Source organism: Sus scrofa, chromosome 15 (assembly GCF_000003025.6).
Source record: "Sus scrofa isolate TJ Tabasco breed Duroc chromosome 15, Sscrofa11.1, whole genome shotgun sequence".
Lineage (NCBI taxonomy): Eukaryota > Metazoa > Chordata > Mammalia > Artiodactyla > Suidae > Sus > Sus scrofa.
This window is the reverse complement of record NC_010457.5, coordinates 14,184,065-14,208,887: the sequence shown is the minus strand read 5'-3', so window position 1 is coordinate 14,208,887 and position 24,823 is coordinate 14,184,065. Positions and strand designations below refer to the sequence as shown.

The window sequence follows — 24,823 nt, the reverse complement described above, 5'->3', positions numbered from 1 at the left end:
TTTCGATTTGTCACCTCCTCCTAACATTGAGGATGCAGTGTGAAAAACTCTTCAAAGTTTAGGAGTTCCCATTGTGGCTCAGCAGGTTATGAACCTGACTGGTACCTGTGAGAATGTGGGTTCAATCCCAGGCCTTGCTCAGTGGGTTAAGGATTTGGTGTTACCGTGAGCTGTGATGTAGATGGAGATGCAGCTCGGATCCTGCATTGCTGTGTCTGTGGTGTAGGCTGGCAGCTGTAGCTCTGATTTGACCCCTGGCCTGGGAACTTACATATGGCACAGGTGCAGCCCTAAAAAGCAAAACAAACAAGCAAAAACCCCAAACTATTCAAATTTTATTAGGCTAATCTAGATGAGAGTGTTGGTGTACTTTTGAGGAAGAAAATGATGCCCCTGGAATAGAAGATCATACAGTTTACTTCCAGCTTCAAAATTGCTTCAACCTGATGGATGCCTCAATGCCAATCTCACTTAAAACAAATATTACTGAGTACAGTGACCTCCCTCAAAGTTTCTACCCAGGTACCACTAACTGTACTTCTCTCGACAGTAAAAATGTCAGGTTGTGAAGAGAGTCCCTGAAGCCAGAAATCAATGGCAAAACCTTAATCACAACCCCTTTCTCATAGCTCCCTTCATACTCCTTTGCTCACTAGACCACAGTTAATCCTTAACATGGTACAAAACATCACTTCACCCATCACTGAAATGAAGCCACCCCTGCAGAGGACCACATGATCAATTTAATAGGATCCCTCCCCCAAGGAATTCACTAAGGGAGGACAGGAATCCAATGCAAGTAAATACTTGATGCTGCCTGTCTCCTCAATTGCTCTACAGATGCCATTTCATCAGTTCAAAGCAGTGTGATTCCTGTTAAGGAATAATATTTTAAAAAGCTCCCTCCTGCCCCACCCCAAGTGAGGTGCTAACTCAGATCTAGAACTGTAAGCCCTGTACTTCCTAGTGTTCACTGAAGTTCAACATGCATTGTTTATGAGCCTACTATGGGAGCTGCACATGAAAAATGCTAAGTGCAACCTAAAAGATATAAGAGAAGGTCACTCCCTTCAGAGAGATCCATTTGTCACAGTGAGCCTGGCTCCTTCATGCCAGCAGGGTCTGCCATTAGTTAATAGGTATGGTGAGTCCTGAACACCTTGAATTGTACTTACCTTCATGGAAAGAAGAAGTCAGTCCTTTTAGAAGCTTGTACTTTTCATAATTAGCTCAAAACACCCATGATTAAGATGGGAAGTGGTTTAATCCTGTTCAATTACTATCACCTATATTAAGAGAAATCAAAAATGAAATCTGAGATGAGAGAATTCTGAAACCATAAAATCTGAGAAATGTAAGAATAACTTTGAGTTTCTTTGGATATATGATTTCAAATCTTAGGACCGGGAGTTTCCACTGTGATACAGTGGGTTAAGAATCCAACTGCAGTGGCTTAGGTCATTACAGAGGCATGGTTTTGGCCCCTGGCCCAATGAATTAAAGCATCCACATTGCTACAGCCATCGTATAAGTCATAGCTACGGCTCAGATTCAATGCCTGGCCTGGGAACTTCCATATGCCGTGGGTGCCACCATAAAAATAGAAAAAAATATGTATCTAAGACCAGAGTATAGTTACAAGCAACTACATTTGAATTATTGATGCATAATACTAAAGTCCTGGAAAGTTCCTACAAAGAGAGCAAACATTTTAACTTCAAGTGATACCGGCATCATGGTTTGTCTATATATGCTTTTCAGCAAATGCTTAGAGGATATTTCTCTACTTATTTGCATTTATGTCAATATGTATCTATTGAGCACAGAGTTTAAACCAAGAACACAGTGTCTAAAGTTCTTTTAGGGTGGGGGAAGGATTGTTTGTAGAAAATATGATATCTGAAATTCTCAGTTCTCCATAAACATCTCAGAAAAGCTGTCATTGGTTATGCCGATGCTATGTATTTATGTTTTAACTTTGTATCAGGTTCAAGTTTATAGAAACTTGCCCACTTTATGTAAATGGGTTAATCAATCATTTTGTAACACATTTTAAGAACTTCTTTGTTAGGTTTTTCAAAGATCCTGCATTTTGAAAGCACCCAGAAATAGTCAGTCTCATCACTTACGTTGTATGTAGTGGTATTTGCTCTTGTCAGACATGACTTCTACCTTATCATCAGCTCTCTTTCCTTTGGTCAAAACAAAATATACTGAAATGGAGGCCAGGTACGGGTCTTCCTTAAACTGTAATTTGCCTTCAGCAATCATCTTCTGCTTTTATCTTGTGAAGTGCCTAAAAGCTCTGTATCAGTCTTTGCCTCTTCCTCACTTTTGGCCTCAGAATAACTGTTTCCCCCAGAATACTCTTTATTCTGTAAGGAAGCAGCTTTCAATTAGTCCCTAAGAAGAGTCTTCAATGGATGAAATTAAGGTGGGAATCAGAGCCAAGATCCCAATTTATCACCATGTAAGTGAATGGCAGGGATTCCATTATCCAATCAATCTTGCCTCTCATTTCTGCAAAGGTCAGGCTGTGCCATCCTTGGTTATAAAACATCACTTGTGGCTCTATGTTTCACTTTAACTTCCTCCTAGACACCTCAGGTTTGTTACGGAAGGACTCACACTAAGAGTTCATATTTTAAAAAGCTATTTTGTATTGTGCCTGGGAGTGTATTTTAACAGGGAAAATTGTTAGAGTGCAATGGAACCTTAAAACTGCTCTCTCATGAATTTATCTGCAGAAGAAAAAGAATACTCTGTGTGTGTGTGTGTATACATGTGACATACAACATCTTGTGCACAGGTCTCTTAGGAATATTTTATAATAATCACTTATACTTTTCTTTTTTTGCCCCAAACTATAAGGAAATAATAATGTTTTCTTTTTTCTTGCATAAAAAGATGTATTGCTCTGTTCCTCTCCTGACTTTTATGAGGAGCCTTTGGACATTAGCCAAATTAGGAATGGGGTTTGCAGACCACACCTCTTATATCTTTCTTTGTTTGTAAATTGGTCTTACTAGACAGAATATAGGCCATTTTGATGGCTCTTTCTTTGGTCCTATTCTAACTCCCTGATAGACTTTGGTGTAAGTGGTACATGAGAACTGATGCATTTCAGGGTAGGAGGGATTTGCATGCTGCCCTGGTTAAAAGATGGTAGTGTAGTGGGCCCAGAGCACTCACTGTATGACAAGAAACATGTGAAAAGGCATTGCTTGCCAATTATGGGGCTTTACCTTTGGACTTCATCCCAGAAGCCAGTTGTGTGCTTGCCTACTGCGAATATCGGGAAGTTCTGAGGAAACCTTCCAAAGACTAGATTGCTTTACAGGTCACACATAACCTCAGATTTAGCCCAACTAGACCAACATAAGATGAAATAAGATGGTGTGAAAGTATTATGAAGAAGTTTTTCTTGGCGAATACCCAAGAATTTCTGCTCCTCTGCTCGTTAGCAACACTCTCTGGAATTCAGGGCACTTGCAAAGCTGATGCCGTTTCTTTCTTCTTACAATGCTGTTGGTAAAAAAGAGGAAACTTTAATGTGGCAGCAGGTTCTAGAATATACTAATCTTACATGATTTCAACAAAGGAGCATTCATTTTATACTTGTCTCTTTCATTTTCACCACCAAATCTTGGTATCTCTCCTTCTTTGTTACGTTGCAAGTATTGTGAAAATAGTGGATATAATCGCTACATTTTATAACCATAACCTCACATTGAGACCTTTTCACATTTCTCAGCCCTCTCACACATTCTCATCTGCCTCACATTGAAGGTGACTAATGTGTGCCATACTTCATTGGAATATCTCTCTTAATTGATATCTCAGAAGGCTTAGTAGCTATCACTGTCTACAAATAAAATTCTGCCTCACCAAATTTCCCATTTACTAACCCCAGGTAGCTGCAGTCTTCAAGCTTCCTCCTCTATGTCCCAGGGCCTTGTCTATAGTTGATGAGAATTATATTTATTGACGATTGTAATATCCTCTTCTTGAGTGGATCCTTTAACCATTAAATAGTGTCCTTCTTTGTCTTTCTTTATGGCCTTCGTTTTAAAGTCTATTTTGTCTGATAAAGAGTATTACAACTCCTGCTTTCCTGTCTTATCCATTGGCATGAAATGTCTTTTCCCATCCCCTGACTTTCAATCTATATGTGTCCTTTGCTCGAAGGTGAGTTTCTTGTAGACAGCAGATTGAAGGTTTTTGCTTTTTTATCCAGTCTGCCACTCTGTGTCTTTTGATTGGAGCCTTCAGTCCATTGACATTTAAAGTGATTATTGATAGATACATATTTATCGCCATTTTAAGCCTTGTTTTCCAGTTGATTCTATGTTTCTCTTTTCTTCTTTTCTTTTTTTGGGTTGGATGGTTTCCATTTATTTTATGCTTGGGTACTTTTGTTTTCAGTTTTTGTGAATGTAATGATCAGTTTTGATTTGTGGTTGCCCTATTTTTTAAGCACGTTAAGACCTGCCTATATCTACTTGCTTTTGCCTGATAGTCATATAGGCTCAAACACATCATTAAAATTAAAAAAAAAAAATGAAGAATCTGTATTTTCTTTTTTTTTTTTAACATCTTCATATTTAGATATGTATGCTGGCTTATTTGAGTGACTGCTTTCCAATTGTGGTTTCCTCCATCCTAATTCTTCTTTTTCTCTTTTTTCCTCTCTTTTTTTTTTTTTTTTTTTTTAATTTAGAGAAGCCCTTTCAGTATTTATTTTAGGATGGGTTTAGTATTGAGGTACTCTTTTAGCTTTCGTTTGTTGGAGAAATTCTTTATTTCCCCTTCTCTTTTAAATGCTATTCTTGCTGGATAGAGTATTCTGGGTTGAAATTTTTTTTTGCTTTCAGTACTTTAAATATATCTTGCCATGCCCTTCTGGCCTGTAGTGTTTCTGTAGAGATATCAGATGATAGCCTTATGGGGGTTCCCTTATAAATAATGCTTTGCTTTTTTCTTGCTGCCTTTAGAATCCTCTCTTTATCTTTAACTTTTGCCATTTTTATCATAACATGTCTTGGTGTGGGCCTGTTTGGGTTCAACATCTTTGGGGCCCTCTGTGCTTCCTGTATGTTGATGTCAGTATCCTTTAGATTTGGAAAGTTTTCAGCCATAATTACTTCAAATATATTTTCAATCCCCTTGTCTTTATCTTTTCTTTCTGGAATTCCTATTATGTGTAGATTGGCCCGCTTTATATTATCCCACAGGTCTCTTATATTGCTTTCATCAGGTCAGTCTCCCAAAGAACAGAAATAAAAGCAAAAATAAACTAATGGGACCTAATCAAACTAATGAGCTTTTGCAAAGCAATGGAAACCAAAAAGAAAACAAAAAGATAACTTACAGAATTTGAGAAAATAGTTTCAAATGATGCAATTCACAAGGGCTTAATCTCTAGAACATAAAAGCAACTTATACAACTCAACACCAAAAAAGCCAACCACCCAATGCAAAAATGGGTGAAAGGTCTGAATAGACATTTCTTCAAGGAATATGTACAGATGGCCAACAAGCACATGAAAAAATGCTCACCATCCCTGATTATTAGAGAAATGCAAATCAAAACTACCATGAGATACCACCTCACACCAGTCAGAATGACTACCATTAAGAAGTCCACAAATAACAAGCACTGGAGGGGCTGTGGAGAAAAGGAAACCCTCCTGCACTGTTGGTGGGAATGTAAGCTGGTACAACTATTATGGACATCAGTATGGAAGTACCTTAGAAATCTATATATAGAACTACCATATGACCCAGCAATCCCACTCTTGGGCATATATCCAGACAAAACTTTCCTTAAAAAAGACCCATGCACCCACATGTTCATTGCAGCTCTATTCACAATAGTCAAGACATGGAAACAACCCAAATGTCCATCGTCAGAGGATTGGATTAGGAAGATGGGGTATAAGTACACAATGGAATACTACTCAGCCATGAAAAAGAACAAAACAATGCCATTTGCAGCAACATGGGTGGAACTAGAGACTCTCATCCTCAGTGAAGTAAATCAGAAAAAGAAAGACAAATACCATATGATATCACTTATAGATGAAATCTAATATAAGGCACAAATGAACCTTTCCACAGAAAAGAAAATCATGGACTTGGAGAATAGACTTTGTTTGCCAAGGGGCAGGGGCAGGGAGTGGGGTGGATTGGGAGCTTGGGGTTGATAGATGTAAGCTATTGCCTTTGGAATGGATTAGCAATGAGATCTGCTGTGTAGCACTGGGAACTCTGTCTAGTCACTTATGATGGAGCATGATAATGTGAGAAAATAGAATGTATACATGTATGTGCAACTGGGTCACAATGCTGTACAGTAGGAAAAAATTGTATTGGGGAAATAACAAAAAATTTAGACTAATAAGGAAATAAATGTCAAAAAAAACGGAATTATATTTAGATATTGGTTTATTGGCTTGCTGGATTGACAAATCTCCCATCCAATGTAGTTCATCATAGATTAATCCCAACTAGGGCTACTCATCCTTGTCCGTTTATATGTGATAGTTCATCCACACAAATATAGGGTTTCTTTGCCTAAGGAATGTGCAACTTAGATCTTATTGTTTCTTTCTACAAATGCAGTTTTTTAATAATTCAAATTACATTGATTTCCTAGGCATTCTTCAGTAGGCTTCTTACATCCATTACATGAAGAGATAGTTGCCTGTATCCTAGAGTAGGGATAGTGTGATGCTGTCAGCTACTAAAAATGAGTGGCAGCTGTTCAAGACCTTCTTCCAGTAAAGGCCAATAAAGGAATGTAAAGGTTTTCCCAAATCCTTCACTTATGTTGGACACTTAAATAATATGAGAATTGCAAGTCTCAGTCCTAAACCCCTTCTTCTCCTTTTTTTCATAAACTCCAAGCAATACCTGCCTTTCTTTATCTTTGGACATCTGTTTCTATAAGCTGAGATCTGATGATCTCTTCTTCATCACTGCCTTATGTCTATAACATGGAAAAATTTGTCGCCTGCCCGAAGGCAAAGTAGTCTGTTTCAATCTCTCTATTGCAACAGGGGGAAAAAAAGCTTTTTCTTCTTCCCCACCTGACGCTGGTGGTCATGTTCTAGACCTAGACTCATTCTGTCTGTATATCTATCTATCTATCTAAACTTTGCACCAGAACCCTAGACAGTATCTCATCCATGGTAAGGATAGAAATTTCTCTTCAGTGGTCAGGTTTTCATGGTACATTCCAACCCCTATAAGACACATCACTCTTTTGAATTTTATAGTGGTAAGAACACTTGGCATAAGATAGCCCTACCCCTTTTTAACAGATTTTTTAAGTGTATAATACAGTATTGTTAACCATAGGCAGTGTGATACAGCAGATCTCTAGAACTGATTCATCTTGCACAACTTGAATTTTATACGTAATTCTCTATTTTTCCCTCCCCACAGCCCCTGACAACTCCCATTCTGTTCTTTGCTATAGTGAGCTTGACTATTTGAGATACCTCCTATATGTATAATTCATTCAGTATTTACCCTTCTATGATTGGCTTATATTGTATACAGTCCTCAATACTCATCCCTAACCTCTTTTCTGAAGGGTTACGAGTTCATCTCTTCCAAAGTTTTCTGAAAGTACCAGTCAGTTGGCACGTGATTGCTTTTTTTTTTCCTCTTTAGCTTGACTGATAACTGCATTCTGTTCTATGAAAATCAAAAGAGTCACCATGACAGTAGTCCCTAGCATACTGCGAACAATCTCCAAAATCCCATCTGATCTCCTATCACAGCATGGCAGTGGGTGGCTCCTCCCAGTTGAGACTCTGGAGTAAGGTTCCTTCTCACATTCTATTTGTTATGATTGTTTACACAGTGCTGTGGTACAGAATGGGCACTGTTTACCTTGCCCCAAGTTGCCTGTGGCAACATGTTCCCTCAGTTCCACAGCACATACCAGGAACAGAGGGCTTCTGATTTGCACTTGTGAATGTGTGTGTGTGTGTGTGTGTGTGTGTGTGCGTGCATGTGCATGCACACGTGCACACACATGAGAATTTCACTGTAGAATATCCCGTACTTTTTGAGAGCTATACAATAACAATTTTTCTTATTGATGTCCCTCACTATGTAGTTCACTTTAAGACCATAGTTTATTTTTATATTTGCTTAAATAATGCACAATAAGAAATGTAAATATGCTCAAGGGGGGAATATATTTTTATGCGTTAAAAAAAGCATTTCTGCATATTCATCATTATAAACAGTGTAACCTCTATCAGCACAGGTAACTGAGCTTAATCATGGCCTTTTGGATGTGGGTTTTGGGGTTCCTCTCTAGTAAACACCCTCTGTAATGGGTAGGCTGAATGTGACATCCTTCCTTGAAGGAGGAAGGAAACCTAGGGAAGGGGAAGAAGTACATACATGGCTTGAGGGCCACTCTTAATCAGTATCAGTCCCAAGCTTTTCCCCCTCCTATCCTTCCAGCCCCTGCATGGGAGAGAAATAGGTCTGTGAGGATGGCAGAGACAGTTTAGCTGTGCATGAAGGTTGGTCTTGATAATGAAGACTTAAAAGATCAGCAGTGATATTCAGGCCAGAGGAACAGGGTTAAGTGCTATAGACTATTAGAAAATGAAAAGTAAAGAATCTAGAAATTAGAACTTCTCATGAAATGCCTATTTACACATTCACTTTTAGAATGTGTGTTTTGTTATTCTGTGTGTTTTATCTGTTTAAATATAAATAGTTTAAGGCATAACCTCTTTGTTAGTCCGTTTATTCTCTTCCTTGTATGTAAAGGGATTGGTTCCCTGAGTGTTTGATTTTAGAACATTGTGTTCTTATTTAACCTGGATTGAGAAGATTTCTCTCTCTCTCTCTTTATTTATTTTTTTTTTTTTGTCTTTTTGCCATTTCTTGGGCTGCTCCCATGGCATATGGAGGTTCCCAGGCTAGGGGTCGAATCAGAGCTGTAGCCACCGGCTTACACCAGAGCCACAGCAACGCGGGATCCGAGCCGCGTCTGCGACCTACACCACAGCTCACAGCAACGCCGGATCGTTAACCCACTGAGCAAGGGCAGGGACCGAACCCGCAACCTCATGGTTCCTAGTCAGATTCCTTAACCACTGCGCCATGACAGGAACTCCTGGATTGAGAAGATTTCTAATGAGTGGTTTTAAATACAGCAGTGCCTTGAAGTGAAATGAAAACTTTTAAAATCACAACATTCCCTGCACTAATTTGACAAGTGCTGGAACTAACACTTCTGAGATTATATTTTTGAGACTACAGACAGGGCTTGGCATGAGAATGCATTCATGCTTGGAATAATGCCACAGTTTTCCAGGTCCACACATCAAGTTTGGAAATCACTATTCCTAGGAGTTAGGGAATGAAGCTACCACAGTCATTATTTTAATAAACTTCCCATGGGCTTTAAAATTCAACAACTTATTTGTCAATAAATCTTGCCAATAAAACTTAGTCATCATCATTAAATTCATTTTCAGGCTTTTTAACATCAAAATTGAAATGAAAACATATAATGCATATTTAAAACCATTCATGAATCTTACACACCAGGAATGATGGTAATCTCTGGGAATTATAAGGATGTCTTTTGGGTTGTTGTGTGGCTAAGGAGGTAGTGTGTAAAAACGTAGTGGGGAGGAGGTTAGCCAGGGCCTCAAAACTGAATATCTGGGCTAAAACTGCCAGTTACCCACACTCCTGAATATGGATCACCTGACTCCAAATCTCCAGAAAATCCTGACTCCAAGTTGCCCTTTTGAGCAACTCATGGCACAGAATAACAGACATGATGATCTTCCCACAAATACCAATTTAAAAATATTTGTGATATTTTGTTAACCCATCATCTTCACACAAAGAATTGCAAACATTCAAAACACATAGAACTGATTCAACTTGGGGGTAGGGTAGTTAGTTTTCTAAGATTTTTCTTGGATTTCTCATAGGGTGAGAAGAGATTCCATACCCAAAGACTAGGAATTAATTGCTTAGGTAATATTTTTAATAAATAAAGTAATATGCATCATTTATAGACATCTTGAAATATTCAGGTCTTGGCTTTACTTTTTCAGGAACTAATAAATATTAGCATTGTCTTCATCACTGAAAAGATAGTGACTATCTCTGGAAGCATAGTGACAAGCTAAACAGGCAGAGCCCAGGAAACCTTGGTGTCACCAGAGTGGGATTTTCAAATAATCTCAGTTTGAGCACCAGCTCATGTATAAGTCATACATGACTAACTTAGCTTCTTCAAGTTCCTGTAAATAAGGATCACACCAACCTTGTCTGAAATGATTGTGATAATCAAGACCTATGACACAGAATATCTTGTATAAGTCATCAGGATGCACAGAGCGTTATCATAGCATCATTGATAACCAGGGACCAATGATGAGCATGGTGTAAAGCATGTGGGTGCAGCTGCATTGAGACTGTACTTTTTAAGCATTGCATATACACACTATATTGCGCACAGATATAAATTCATGATGAACAAAGATGGAACCAAAAGATCATTTGTGTAAATGTGATACTTTCCAGCCAGTTCACCAAGTCATAATGAAGGAGAGCATAATTTCATGGCTGATTGGATAAGAAGAGGTACAGAATTTGGAAAGGTGAAGGAAGGTATAGCCTAGCGGACCTTTTTGAGAGGAAAAATGTGAGCCCTGGATAAAGGAAGGAAGTACAGAGAAACAGAAAACGACTAGCAAGGAAGATCTTTGAATTAAGGGATAAGGATCATAGACCTGATTAAATACAAAATTGTGCATCTTTGATTATGAACTCACAACGTTTGGGGGGAGAGGGGAACCCAAGTGCTTTACTGAGACCATTACTTCTCCGGGAGACCATTGTCTTTCACAATCCAATGGGACAGACCCTGGCTCTGACTTGCAGGAATCTCTAGTTCCAGCTGTGCCTTTGAACTGAACTTCAGATTCTACTAAGGACCCACAATGCCCACAATGCCCACAATGCCCAAGCCTGAATGTTTCTACCTGGGTCTTGCCTCACAGCTTCATTGGAGCAAAAAGTTATTGCTACAGAAAACTGTAGGCCATGAATTTTCCTTTGTTTTTGTTTTTATTGTGGTTGTTGTTGGGTTATTTGATTTAAGGCCTTGAACCCCAAGCCTCTGATATATAATAATGACAACTGCTGAACCAAGACCCTGCTTCCAAGTTTATACCAGTCAGTCTATAGTTGGAGAGTGGCATCAGGAAAGAGTACTTAATTAAATCCATCAGTTACAGTGAGCAAAGGCTTATTTAATAAATATTTAAAAACTGACTCAATAAATGTGTTTATGACTCTGAAACTACAAAATTATAAAATACCAATATAGAAGTAATAAATATGATTCTTTACTAGGAAAATGAAATGGTACCTTTCTCAAAGGCTTTTGATTTTTCAGTGGCATTTCTTAGCATCGGTGGCCCTATTAAGCCCTGTTATTTTCTTCCTAATTTGTGCCATTTAGAAATGATTTTCATTTAACTTTCCCATGGCTCATTTCTCTCCTTTAGAACATTTCCATATGATTCCCTGATAAAGTCCATGCTTTAACACATTTCCATTATGGAACTGTAATAAGCACCAACTAAATAGCAATATGAAATCACCAGAACATAAAGATTAACATGAGAAGAAATTGCATATCTCAGTAGTAAATTTTTATTCTTGAATGCCTGCTGCTTTTTTGCCTCCCTGGGTATTTTTGGTTCTCTAGGTAAGATTCCTTGCCTTATGAACAAGGAATCTAAAGAAACAACTCTCACAATTCTTTGAGGACAGCCTTTCTTTCCTGTAACAAAATCATCAAGTAGCACTTTTTGATAACATAGTGATGGCTATTCTTCACCAAAGCCCCATAATGGAAAGAAAAGGTTTTCATTTTTGTCCCCTCTTATTGTACTTTGAACTTTTTAAAATACCCCTTGCATCTTTCATTTATGAACCTCTTTTCTTTAGAAAATTAAATGAGAGTCATTTAGCAATCTGTGCCCTTGCAAAAACTATTTTTAGTTCAGCAAATATTTAATGGATATCACCCCCTTTGGAACATTTTAAAAAATGCAGACACCATAGAAATAGAGTCCCTGCCTTCCTAAAACTCAAGTTTTTTTTTTCCCAAGTAGTCATGCAAACACTTATCATCCAGGTCTGACTTTGCTTAAAACCAGAAGTGTATTTAAGTGTGGAGAGTTCAGATTTCATTTCTGTGAGAATATTCTCTCAGTATGATTTATGGTCCAAAATAGACATGTGGCTATTAAGACAAAAAAGAGCTTAAGCAGCCCAAGAGATTAGGAGACATGAAGAGAGACGTAAAGAGGATGACTTCATTGAATGTGTTTGTTCCCTCAGTTCCACACAGCATGGCCCTAATTGCCACCACTGTCCCAGCCCTGCACATAGGCATCCTGTCGTTACCAACTGGGTATGCAACATGGTTGCAATGAGAAATTCTCATGCTAAGTGAAGTAAGTCAGAAAGAGAAAGACAAATAGTATATGATATCACTTATATGTGGAGTCTGAAATGTGGCACAAATGAACCTATCTACAGAATAGAAATAGACTCAAAGACATAGAGAACAGACTTGTGGTTGCCAAAGGGGAGGGTAGAGGGAGTGGGATGGACTGAGAGTTTGGGTTTAGTAGATGCAAAGTGTTACCTTTAGAATGGATAAGCAATGAGGTCTTACTGTATATCCAGTCTCTTGGAGTAGAATATGATAGAAGATAATATGAAAAAAATTATATATATATATATATATGACTGGGTCACTATGCTATATAGCAGAAATTGACACAACAGTGTAAATCAACTATACTGTAATACAAGTAAAATTAAAGAAAAATAAACTGGCTGCAAGTTTGCTTAAAACTGTTAACTGTCACTGGGTATCAAAGACGTGCCAACTGGAGTTGTGGGAAAGGCCTTGGGAAGCAATGGGATTTACTTGGATTTTGAAAGAAGGTAGGGATTTGACATCCAGATGCAACCATATAAGCAATATTAAAATTGCAGAAACATACAAGGAAAAAAAATTCGGTAAATCCATGTGATGTAGACTCTTCAAGAGGCTCCATTTTACACAGCATTGTTCAAAAAATGGGTCAGTATCTCCCTACAAAGATCTGCTCCCTGCTTTCCAACAGCTTATCAATGAGGTTAGCAACTCTGCTACAGGTATAGATCACTGGAGCATAAATAATAAAAACAGTAAACCAATATATGAACAGGTGTACAAATGTACATATCAAAGATACATGCAACTGAATTTTTATTTTCCACCTGAGCTTGGGCTTTATATAGGAGGGAGAGTGAAAATTGTAAGCTCTGCTTAGTATGGATAAATTTAGAAAAATAGGTCCATCTCAGACAGGATATCCCATCCATCTGCTCTCAGATTCATGCATGAGTGGTGGGAAAAAATTATTATCTAATACTAATTTTTTCATCCTTCTTGTGTGTGCAAAATGCTGTACCAGACTTTCTTATATCTCTTATGGAAGCCAAAAAGCTTTCTTTAAATTGTCTGATACATATTGAAAAGTTATAAGACAAACCCTTAAGTTCAGTGAAAGCTTGATTTCCGTGGTGTATGTGGGTCAGCTAAACCCTCAACTGGTGTCAGCTCAGTTTCCTGGTGTCTGTTGGGTTGTGTGTGTGGGGGAGAATGTCACATCTTGTCATTGTAGATTTTTCTCTTACCTCTTCTACCCTTTGAGTTTTGGGGGGCAAACTTTGCTCCCTTAAAAGTTATTACCTCCTCATTCTAATGTGGGCACTGCTTCAGGCTCTTTCATCCCATCGTTGTCAGCATTCACAGCGTGATTCTCTTAATTCTTTCCACTTTCCCATTTCCACTTCTATTTTCCCATCTCCTTTCATTCTGCCCTGACATATTTTTCACTTTGTGGTTTCCCTTATTGCTGTATGCCCTACATGAGAAAGCCAAATCGAACCCCACAGTTAAAAATAGTTTCTGACATTATTTGTGATTCCTAAGATGTAGTCCCACAAATAACCTTTTCTCATCTGATTTCCATCTAACATGCTGACAGTGCTCCAATCTTGTTTTCTGATTATCCTATTAAAGAGTGATTTCCCCTGCGTTTAGTGGAAACTTCCAAGTAATAGCTCTTGGATAGCACTGCCTGGTCATCATTTGCAATTTTGTGGAATCAGAAAGGCAAGAGGTGTATAGCAACGGGGCTTAAGTTCTTGTTTAAAAGGAGAAGCATTAATTAACTATTTTGTAATAAGTTGAATCACTGTTCATTAGCATCTTACCCTAGGGCCATCTTTGTGATCTAGAGTAACATAATATATGACCCAAGATCGTTTTTTCCTTACTGGTGGAGAATGCTATTTTCTCTGTTGAGGAGTAATGCATTTTAAATTCATTCTTGAAGAGGCAGACAGATTTAGTTTACTACTCATTAGTGTAAAACTTCAGGAAAAAAAATCAGCACAAACAGATACATAGGAAGTAACCTAAGAATTCATTAACTGTACTCATTGTTTTTACTGTAATTCTATATGGATTTACAGTCAGTAATCACACACAGCCTATAACATGTGTTTATTTATCTTGTGTTTGAGTGTCTGTGTGGGTCTCTGTGTGTTGTGTTTTAGCTAGGCTCTGAAAACATCCTACAGATAGCTAAATTCACATGAATCCACAATGCCCAGGAGGCTAAATGATTGCTGTTAATATTGATCATTTTGGGGGCATAAAAAGAAATTTCCGCTGCAAATAATACCACTTGCCTTATGCATTCTAAGAACCTCTTATATTCAAGAGTAAATTTGCCTTACCTATATTTGTTTCAGTTGACATCATAAAGTATATCTGGGAATAGAGTGTACCATATAATTGAGACCTGGACCATCTAATAGATGCTGTGTGAGCTCTTTGAGGGAATGAAAAGAAAATGGAATTCCTACTTGGTGATAGGAAATAACTGTCCTTTGTTCTCTTCTGCAAAGGCATACTATCATATTCTAGTTGACTCCCCCTGTATGTTTCTCTAGGCAAGTAAGTAATTTCAGGCAGTCCAAATATATCTTGCTTCGGGGAAATCCAATTTGGCTGTTTGGGCTAGAGTTAGTTCTTGGGTTATGTTCGGCAGACTTTACTAAAAGGTAGGCTATTTTTTCCTAACTTGAACAGTCGTATATAATTTTTTTTTCTCTTTTCCTGTTCTTGACAGGTTCATGAGGCAGTCCCATGTTACAGGGAGTGCAATCAGTATTCCTGGGTTGTAGAACACTGGTCTCCATGCAAAATCCACAATGAGCTGAGGTCCCTGCGCTGTGGAGAAGGAACACAGTCTAGGAAAATCAGGTGTGTGGAAATGGAGGTATTTGGGAAATGTGGTTGGCAGTGGAATTTATATAAATTTTTATAAAAACAGCAGTGTTGCTTACCCAAGTACACTCTGGTTTTCACAGCCTATCCTCTGACTTTTGCTCACCTTTAAATATCCCTGGAAGCATCTGTGCCTTGAACTGCCATGTGTATTGTGGGATTCTGTCTGCAGTGCAGCCACAATCCTTAAAGTTTCCTGCAAATGTCTTCAGTGGGAAAACCAACCGCATGGAGTGAGCCTACATCCCTATAGTGATTCACGGCCATCACTCTTAACGAATTAGGTGAATCCGACTGTGATGTCTTGTTTCTCTTTTGCTCTGTGGTTCGTATAGTCCATGGACATTCTCTTCATTTTGCATGTCAGTACCATGAAAAGGTCATTTCAAACTTCAACTATTGGCCTTGGAAACTAATATGAAACTACCTATGAACGAACGTAGCAGGATGTATTTTAATATCCAAAGAAAACATCCCTTCAAGAATTTAAGGAATGCTAGGTTATTTACCTGGGGAATTTGTTTAAAGTTTTTGTTTTGTAAATAAAGCAGTGGTAAGCAAAGAAAACACTGGGCCTGTGTTCATCACAAAAGTCTGTTTAGAAATGATTTGGCAAGACTTTTTTTATGGTTTTTATTTTTTCCTTTGTATTTGGTTTACAGTGTTCTGTCAACTTCTACCGTGTAGTAGAGTAACCCAGTCACACTTATACATACGTGTTCTTTTTCTCACATTATCATCCATCATATTCCATCGTAAATGACTATATATAGTTCCCTGTATACAGCAGGATCTCATTGCTTATCCACTCCAAATACAATAGTTTGCATCTATTAACCCCAGACTCCCAGTCCATCTCACTCCCCGCCCCCCCTTGGCAACCACAAGTCTGTACTCTAAGTCCATGGGTTTATTTTCTCTGGAAAGAAAGGTTCATTTGTGCCATATAATAGATTCCAGATATAAGTAGTATCATACGGTATTTGTCTTTCTTTCTTTTTTTTTTTTTTTTTCTTAATCTTTTTCGGGCCACACTCAGGGCATATGAAGTTTCCCAGGCTAGGGGTTGAATAGGAGCTGTAGCTGCTGGCGTACACCTCAGCCACAGCACTACCAGATCCAAGCCACATCTCATGGCACCACAGCTCATGGCAAAACAGGATCCTTAATCTACTGAGTGAGGCCAGGGATTGAACCTGTGTCCTTATAGATACTAGTCAGATTCATTTCTGCTGAGCCACAACTGGAACTCCTCCTGCTTGGAGGAGACTAATTGTTCCAGCTGTCACAAACTTGGGCATCTGCCTCTTTCTCTTCCAAATCTGTGTCTCTGGGGTCCTATTCTATCAAGGCTTTGAGAAATGACTGACTGACCTAGCTGATCAAGGAATATGTGTCAGTGAGCTGTGGCATCTCTCACTCTTATCCCAGCCAGGCCTCTTAGTATTACAGCAAAATATCAGGAGAGAAAGGAAAGTTTTAAGAGAATAAATGGCTACTGATAGAATTGTGGCAAGATTGGTTGAAGAAAAACACACTTGAACAAGAGAGCCTTTAAACCATGGATCTCAGCTCAAATGGACAAAGCGTGGCATCCATTAAAAAAAAAAAGTACAACCAGCAAATACCATGTGTTATGGACTGAAGGGTGCCCCTCCCATCTATGTATTGAAGTCCTAATCTGCAGCACCCCAGAATGTGGCTATCTTTGGAGATAGGGTTTTTAAAGAGATAATTAATGTTAAATGAGATCATTGCCATGGGCTCTCATTCCATCTGATGATATCCTTCTAAGTAGAAGAGATTAGAACACAGACGTGGAGGAAAGGATCATGTCAAGATACAGGGAGAAGGCAGCTGTCTACAAGCCAAAAGGAGAGAGGCATTAGAAGAAACCAACCCTGCCAACACCTTGATCAAAGAAAGACTTTGAGCCTCTTGGACTGTGAGAAATTAAATTTCTGTGCTTTAAGCCACCCAGCATGTAATATTTTATTATGATAGCCCTAGCTAACTAGTACATACTCACTATGTTACATGCTTTACATATACGATCACTTTTAAATATGTGAAGAAGATTTTCTGGATATCTTGCATTCCAAACTGTTACTGGCCTTAATAAAATGGCATTACAGTGAATGAAACAAGTTATCTGTTCACTTTCTTGAAACCTCCAAACTAGGAGACGTCTTCATGTTTTCATGGTTCATACATGACTGCAATCATTTATTCACTCAAAAAATATTTATGAATGCTTGTCTTCTATGTATCAGGCATTGCTCTAGGCACTGGGAACACAAAAGTGAACAAAACAAGCTACTGTCCTCAACAGCAGCAGAGAAAAAATTAAGCACCAAAATTAATATATAATGGAATATCTTTGCTATAAAATGTCAAGAAGAAAAATAAAATTAGATTGGGTGATAGAGGATACTGTTTTGGAGAGACTGAACAGCAAAATATTTCAGCAAACACCTGAACAAATGTGAGAGACTTTCATGAATGTAAGGATCTTATTAAGAGAATTCCAGAGGGAAGGAGTTTCCAAAGCAGGAACCTTCTTGACTTGTTATAACAAGATGGGTAACACCAAATCCCATGTGGCTGGTACCAATACTCAAGTTGTATTTCTTCTAAAATAAGGTTAAAGTATGTGTTTCTAACTGCATGATGAAACTATAAAAGATTTGAGACAGCAAATGATATGCTCTTAGTCACATTTGAAAGGGAATTTGCTGGATGTAGCCTAGAGAAGGTATTCTGGGCTATATAAGTAGAAACAGAGATGAAGGTTTGAAGGACATCCCAGAATTCCAGGTGAGAGAGGCTGATGGTTGGATTGGGCTTAGTAATAGTGAAAGTGGTGAGAAGGTCGCATTTGGACTATATTGGGAAGGTACAGATAACAGGATTTGCTTATAAAGTGATCGCAGAATGTGGAAGAAAGAGAAGTACCAAAGATGGCTGCCAGGATTTAGAATCTGAGGAATCATAGTAGCAGTGGTGCCATTTGTTGAGATGAGGAATGCTAAAAGCATTTTATAGAGAGAACCAAAAGCTAGCTTTTTAAATACCATAAATTTGAGATAGTACCTTAAACTTTGATCTATTACAGATTAGAGTTGAGAAAGTGATGGGGGTATAAATTTGGGCATCAACAGCTTATTAGTCTGACATATATTGATAAGAAAGAAAGAAATTGAGGCCTGAGGAATGCCAATATTCATATATTACAGCAAAGGGAAAGATCTTATCAATGAGACTGAGTAAGAGCCAATAGACTAGGAGGAAAACCAAGAAAATGGGGAGACAAGAGTTTTTATAAAAAAAGAGATAGTAATCAATTTTTTCTAATAGTTCCGAGAAGTGTACTAAGATAAGAACTGGCTATTGGCATTTCCATTGTGGCTCAGTGGTAACCAACCTGAATAATAAATATGAGGATATATGTTCAATCCCTGGCCTCACTTAGTGGGTTAAGGATCCAGCATTGACATGAGTCATGGTGTAGGTTTCAGATATGGTTCAGATCTGGCGTCGCTGTGGCTGTGTTGTAGGTCAGCAACTGCAGTTCTGATTTGACTGCTAGCCTGGAAACTTCCATATGCCATGGGTGCATCCCTAAGAAGAAAATAAAAAAGAATTGGCTATTGAGTTTGGCAAAGGGGAGTCTGCTGATGATCTTGATGTGAGGTATCTATGAAATGGTTATAAAAGTGTGATTAGTGTAAGTCCAAAAGGTAATAATCGAGGAAAAGGAGAGAACAACATGGGGAGAATGAATATAGATGTGCTTTAAAGTAGTTTTGTAATGAGTTTGAATAGAAATGAGGTGATGATGAAAGGGGCGTATGGCAAGAAAATTGATGACACAAGATACATGATTTCAGGGGCATTTTCATTTGGGAATACATTAAATTTCAGTCTTTACTCTTATGCTTATCAGAACCCCCAGAAGAAGCTCTTCCTAAATCATGAAAGAAGGCTGATGTGGTAGACAGAATGATCACCCCCAAAGACATCCACATTTTAACCCCTGAGATCTGTGAATATGTTACCTGAAATAGCAAAAGTGTCTTTGTAGATATGATTGAGTTAAGGGGCTTGAGCTGGGAAGATTGTCCTGCATCATTTGAATGGGAACAGTGTATGTATCCATAAGAGTCCTAAAAGTGGAAGGGGAGATGGGAAAGGAAAAATAGAAAATGTCACTACAGAAGCAAGGCACAGAGAGAGATATAGGCTGCTGACTTTGAAGATAGAGGAAGGCATATGGTGGCTTCTAGAACGTGGAAGAGGTCAGGAGATAGTTGTCCTCTAGAGCCTCCAGAAAGGAATACAGTTCTGCCAGAGCACAGATGTTAGCCTAGTGAGTTCCACGTTGTATTTCCATACTACAGAATTACAAAATAATAAATGTGCTTTATTTAAGTCATGAAGGTAGTGGTAAATTTTTCATGCTATTAATTTCTCCTAAACCTGGTTTTCAGTAACATGTCCCCATGCTTAATCAGGCCATGTGTTCTCTAACCCAAAGACCTGTTCTGTGATCCTCTCCAGTTCATAAACCCTCAGTTACCTGTAGGGGCAGGGGTGGGGCCATCACCAGGCTTTGGGAATTGGGAGAGTGGATTTTAGGGTTTAGGTACTTCTTACACATACTTTCAGTAAATCTTCCGTCTTTTCAGTGATCTTCATGTCATCTACATTTCCAAAGATGCTCGGTGCCCAAAATTCCTGAATTTTTCATGTCTTCTGATATGTAAATGGAGTTACTTTCTTTGTTTGCCCTGAAGGCTTAGTCCCTTACCACTAGTCTGTTTTCTATTATTGCCTTTAGTCCTCTCTCCTGTTCTTTGTCCTTGAAGATAATGCCTCCTCCTCCTTTTTTTTCCTTTTGTGTAATAAATTCCTTTACTATCATTTTTTTTTTTCTCTGTGTGTGGCCTATTGGGAGTGAACAAAGACTATTGCATAATGGTGACTGGACTCCATTGACCAGAAATATTACCTTTCTTTTTCAGTGAAATAATAAAAGAACATCAGCTGAGGGTGTGCAGACCAGAAGGAAAGCAATTTCCAGCTTTTAAGTTTGACCAAGGAAAGACATTAAAGCCATTTTGTGGTCCCTCCTTCCACCATTGACTATCCCCACAGGAGAAATTCAAGTCCCTAGATGACTCTGTACTTTGCCTTGCTATATTAGAAGACACTACTTACATCTCCTCTCCGTTTACTATTCTCTGTAACTTGATTTATACACCATCTAATTTTTTATTACTTAGCACCTCAGAAAGCTTTTTTATTTTGTACCAGGTGATAGACTACTTTGCAATTTTCCTGAATTAAAAATTATTGTTTATATAAAAGAAAATCCTAAGATATAGGATAATTCACCCCAGGATAGCAGGATTTAGGGAGCACCAAAAGCTCTCCAGCACAGCCCTCTTAAAATGCTTACTCCTTGGCTGTGGCATCGTGTCTGAAATTACCAGATCAAAAATGGCATCATTTATATCATCATCCTTGTCGTTATCACCTTTAATATGGTCATTATCACTGGAAGAAGGAGGGATCTTACCTGTCTTTTTTTTTTTTAATTCTGTACCCAAGCACCCAAGTAAGATGCATAGTAGGACCCCCAAAATATTTACGAAATGAATCATTATTAACAAATAATAATTTAGGAGTTCCTTGGTTGCCTAGGTGTTAGGGTATCCGGCACTGTCACTGTTGTGGCACAGGTCACTGCTCTGGCACATGTTCAATTGATCCCTGACCCAGGAACTTTTGTATGCTACAGGTACAGCCAAAAAAAAAAAAAAAGAAAAAAAAGAAAGAGTAATATTGTGTCCTAATGCCTAGCAAAATGAGCCTATATATAGTAAGGCTTTATTAAATATTTTTGAGAAAATAATATAAATACAAACTTCTAATTGGAATATAATGTAAATGCAGAGCAATGCCCACAACATAGGGCACAGGTCCATGAATTTTCACAATATGAATTCACCTGTGTAACAACCCAGAGGCCAAGACGTAAGGTATTACCAAGACCACCTAAGCCCCTATCAGTCAAAAACCATTACTCTACGGATCACTGCTATTCTGTCTTCTGACACCATAGATGAGTATTACCGCTTCCTTAACCTGATATGAATGGAATTACATAGTACATACTCTCTTGCGTCCAGCTTCTTGGCAACATAATAGTTGTGATCTCCATTCAGGCTTTCATGTGAGTAGTTCAGGTATTCTCATCACTGTATAGCATTTAATGCAATGAGGTTAGTACAATATGTGCATCTATTTCACTATGGCCCAATAGATATTCTATTCCGCTGTTGATTCCATGAAATAGTGGTGTTATGAACATGTTCAGGCTGTTTTTTTTTTTTTTTTCTTTCTTTTCTGTTTTTGTAGGATAGGTCCACATTTGTAAACATTTTCTTGCCAAAACTCAGCTTCTATCCAATGGGAAAGACAGGGTTTTGGGTGAAGGAGGAAAAAATAGCTTTTTTTGCTATGCCAGGCAAGGGAGGCCACAGAAGGCTAATGCCTTAAAAACTGTGCCCCCCTTGGGAGAGAATAGGAGATGATCTTACAGTTTGGGAGTGGAAAATAGGGCCACAGATAAGGATGATGGTAGGTGCAAACTTGCATTCTTCAAAGCTGGTGTTTAGTGGCCCCAGGACTGGTCATCCTTCTTCTTTATGGAATGAGGAAAGTTTCATCAAGTAGTTAACATCTTTCATTTTTGAGGGCATTTACTTCTGCAGAAGAGCTCAGATATGTGTATCCCTTGAGAAGGACCCAGGGCCCTGCCATAAGGCTGCAAAGTTGTTTCTTGACTGTTCTACCCTTGTCTCCACATCCCCTCCTTTCCCTGATTAACAACTGTTTGAACCTACCCTTTGGAACTCAGGGAAGGTCATGGAGACGGAAGGGAAAAACTGGGAGACACAAAGGCTTTTGTTCTCAGGAGGCCCACAGAACCCTGCTTGGTTTCAGTTTCTCTTGCTTATATGAACAGAAATGAAATTGTCTGGTTACAGAGCATGTGTGTTTTAGTTTTAGTGGATACTGCCAACATTTGGCTAAAGAACTTACGCTCCAACCAGCAGAGTGAGAAGAATTACAGTTGCTCCACATTCTTGCCAACCCTTGATATCTGCCATGTTTGTGACTTTAGCCATTCTGGCAGTTATGTAGTGGTATAACATTTAGGTTTTATTTTGACTGAATCAATAGCAGATTATTTATCTCACGTTCACCAGTACTGACCTCAAAGCAGTTATAAGTGTGCAGCTAAACCATGTGCTCAATTGCTACATGAAAATACTTGTTTATTGGCCTTTGGTTTATGATACCAAAATTCCTGCCTGTTGTGCATAAAATACCTGAAAGAAAAACATGTTCATGTATTTTTTTCACATGACTTAACTATGACCTTATATATATTGGATGAAACCTAGGGAAGCTTTGATGCTACCTTTAGGAAGGTTTTAAGAGAATCACCAGAACTATGAAAGGTCTAGCTATTTCAAAGTGATGGAATTATTCAGAAGAGAGCCTGAAACAATTGTTGCAATTAAAGAAGATTCACTTTGTGCTAGGCCTGAGTAAATATACCGTAGTAAGTCTCTTTAGATGGAGAGTTCTTTAAGGATGACAGTTGTCTCTAGTCCTTTTCTCTCTGCTGAATAAAGGGCTCTTCCTCAATAAAGCCTGACTAGCTGAAAGATTTTTGTCTTTTCCTAGTTTCTCTATTGGTATTATTTTTATGTTTATCTTTGGGGGGGTAGGTGATCATGATACATCACAAAGTTTTTAAATTTACCCTTCACTGTTTTAAGTGGTCAAGACATCTTGGAATCTTGCCTTACAGATGTGTAAATACTGCTGATGGTGAAGGGGGAGCAGTGGACAACAACCTCTGCAACCAGGATGAAATCCCTCCAGAAACCCAGTCCTGCTTCCTTCTGTGTCCCAATGAATGTGTCATGTCTGAGTGGGGACCTTGGAGCAAATGCCCACAGGTAACATCTCCTCTCCTGTTTATAGCCTAATCCTTCGAGGCCACCATCACTGTTGTTCTCTATACTTTCACAGTATGGCTCTCTAAAGCATTCTTCTTGTAACTTGGGAAGACAATTTTGCCTAAGGAAGAAAAAGAATTTCGTCCCGTGAGACTGAGCAATTTAAAATGCCAGCACTTCTCTCAAGGGCTTTATCATGGGAAGACAATAAGGAAAATGATCCTGTAATGATCACACTAGGATTCAAATGCACACCCATTGTTAAAGGGGCTTCTTTAGTGCCAAAATGGTTCTCATTATAATCTGTTGGTTCTGGTCCATTTTTTCCTGGCAGAATCAATATATCTTAGTAGCTCAACACTGCTGTGTGATTTAACTTCTGTTAGTGATGATCTGTTTTTGCCTTATGCTATTTTCCTAAAGATGAGGTGTTCTTTTGCCATATTCTTCTTCCAGAGCTGGGGGGAAAAAAGAAAAAAAAAAAAAACCTTTTTTAAAAGTAAAAAGCCTTTGCATTCTTCTTCTTTATTTTTTTAAATGACAACATAACAGGAATATGGCAAAATAAATATTCTTCAAGTAGTATGATTCAACTTAGTAGTCACAGAAGATAAAGTTTGATATTTTAGACTTAATGTTCCTGCCTAAAGAGCTAAAAAAAAAAAAAAAAATGAGGATAAGGAACATATTATATGGTTCCAAACACTGGGAAAGAAATAATTAGAACACTTTGATTTCAGTAGTGATACTGACAATTTGTGGAAAAAATTGTGGAAAATTTTGTATGAAAATGGAAAATATTTTTGAAATCAGTTAATATCCTGTACTTTGAGTTATTAATTGTTGATCCTGTATTAATTATTGCAAATTATTATATTTGATGTTTCTATAATCCTATTCCAGAAAGACATTTTTTTACTATTATTATTATTTTTATTGTTATTAGTTGAGTTGTTCTTTGGGGATAGTGTTCATCCAGAAAGCTTTTTTGTCTTGTCACAGAAGGAATTCAGAAACTAAATGGAATTTGAGAAAATAAAGTGAGGATTTGTGAGGAATATGCCTCCAGAGGGGAGGCAGGCAGATAGGCCAGCAGCTGCGCTGTGTTTCTTTGACAAACCAGTTATGAGGGACATACAAACAATGGTTATTGGGAAGGAGGGGTTTGGGAGTCATATTCCCTGAGTTTTATTCCAGGACCACATTCTCGAAGGGAGGTGGGAGTTTTATCCTTTTTTTTTTAGCTTTGATGGGCAGCGTCATGGAACCAGGGCAGGATGTGAACTTATCTATAAGGCTAATTGTATTGTAATGAGGGCATAATGAGCAACAGGTTACATTTGGACACTGAAGATTG

At 38.2% G+C, this 24,823-nt stretch overlaps 1 protein-coding gene across 1 annotated transcript in view; it reads left to right on the top strand.

Annotated features, from left to right (window-relative positions):
- Window positions 1–24,823, top strand: part of THSD7B (thrombospondin type 1 domain containing 7B) — a 1,521,641-nt gene that overhangs the window by 1,401,748 nt on the left and 95,070 nt on the right. The window contains 2 exon segments of the mRNA XM_021075621.1: window positions 15,270–15,403; window positions 23,316–23,466. Of these exon segments, the coding sequence (XP_020931280.1) occupies window positions 15,270–15,403; window positions 23,316–23,466 (285 nt within the window).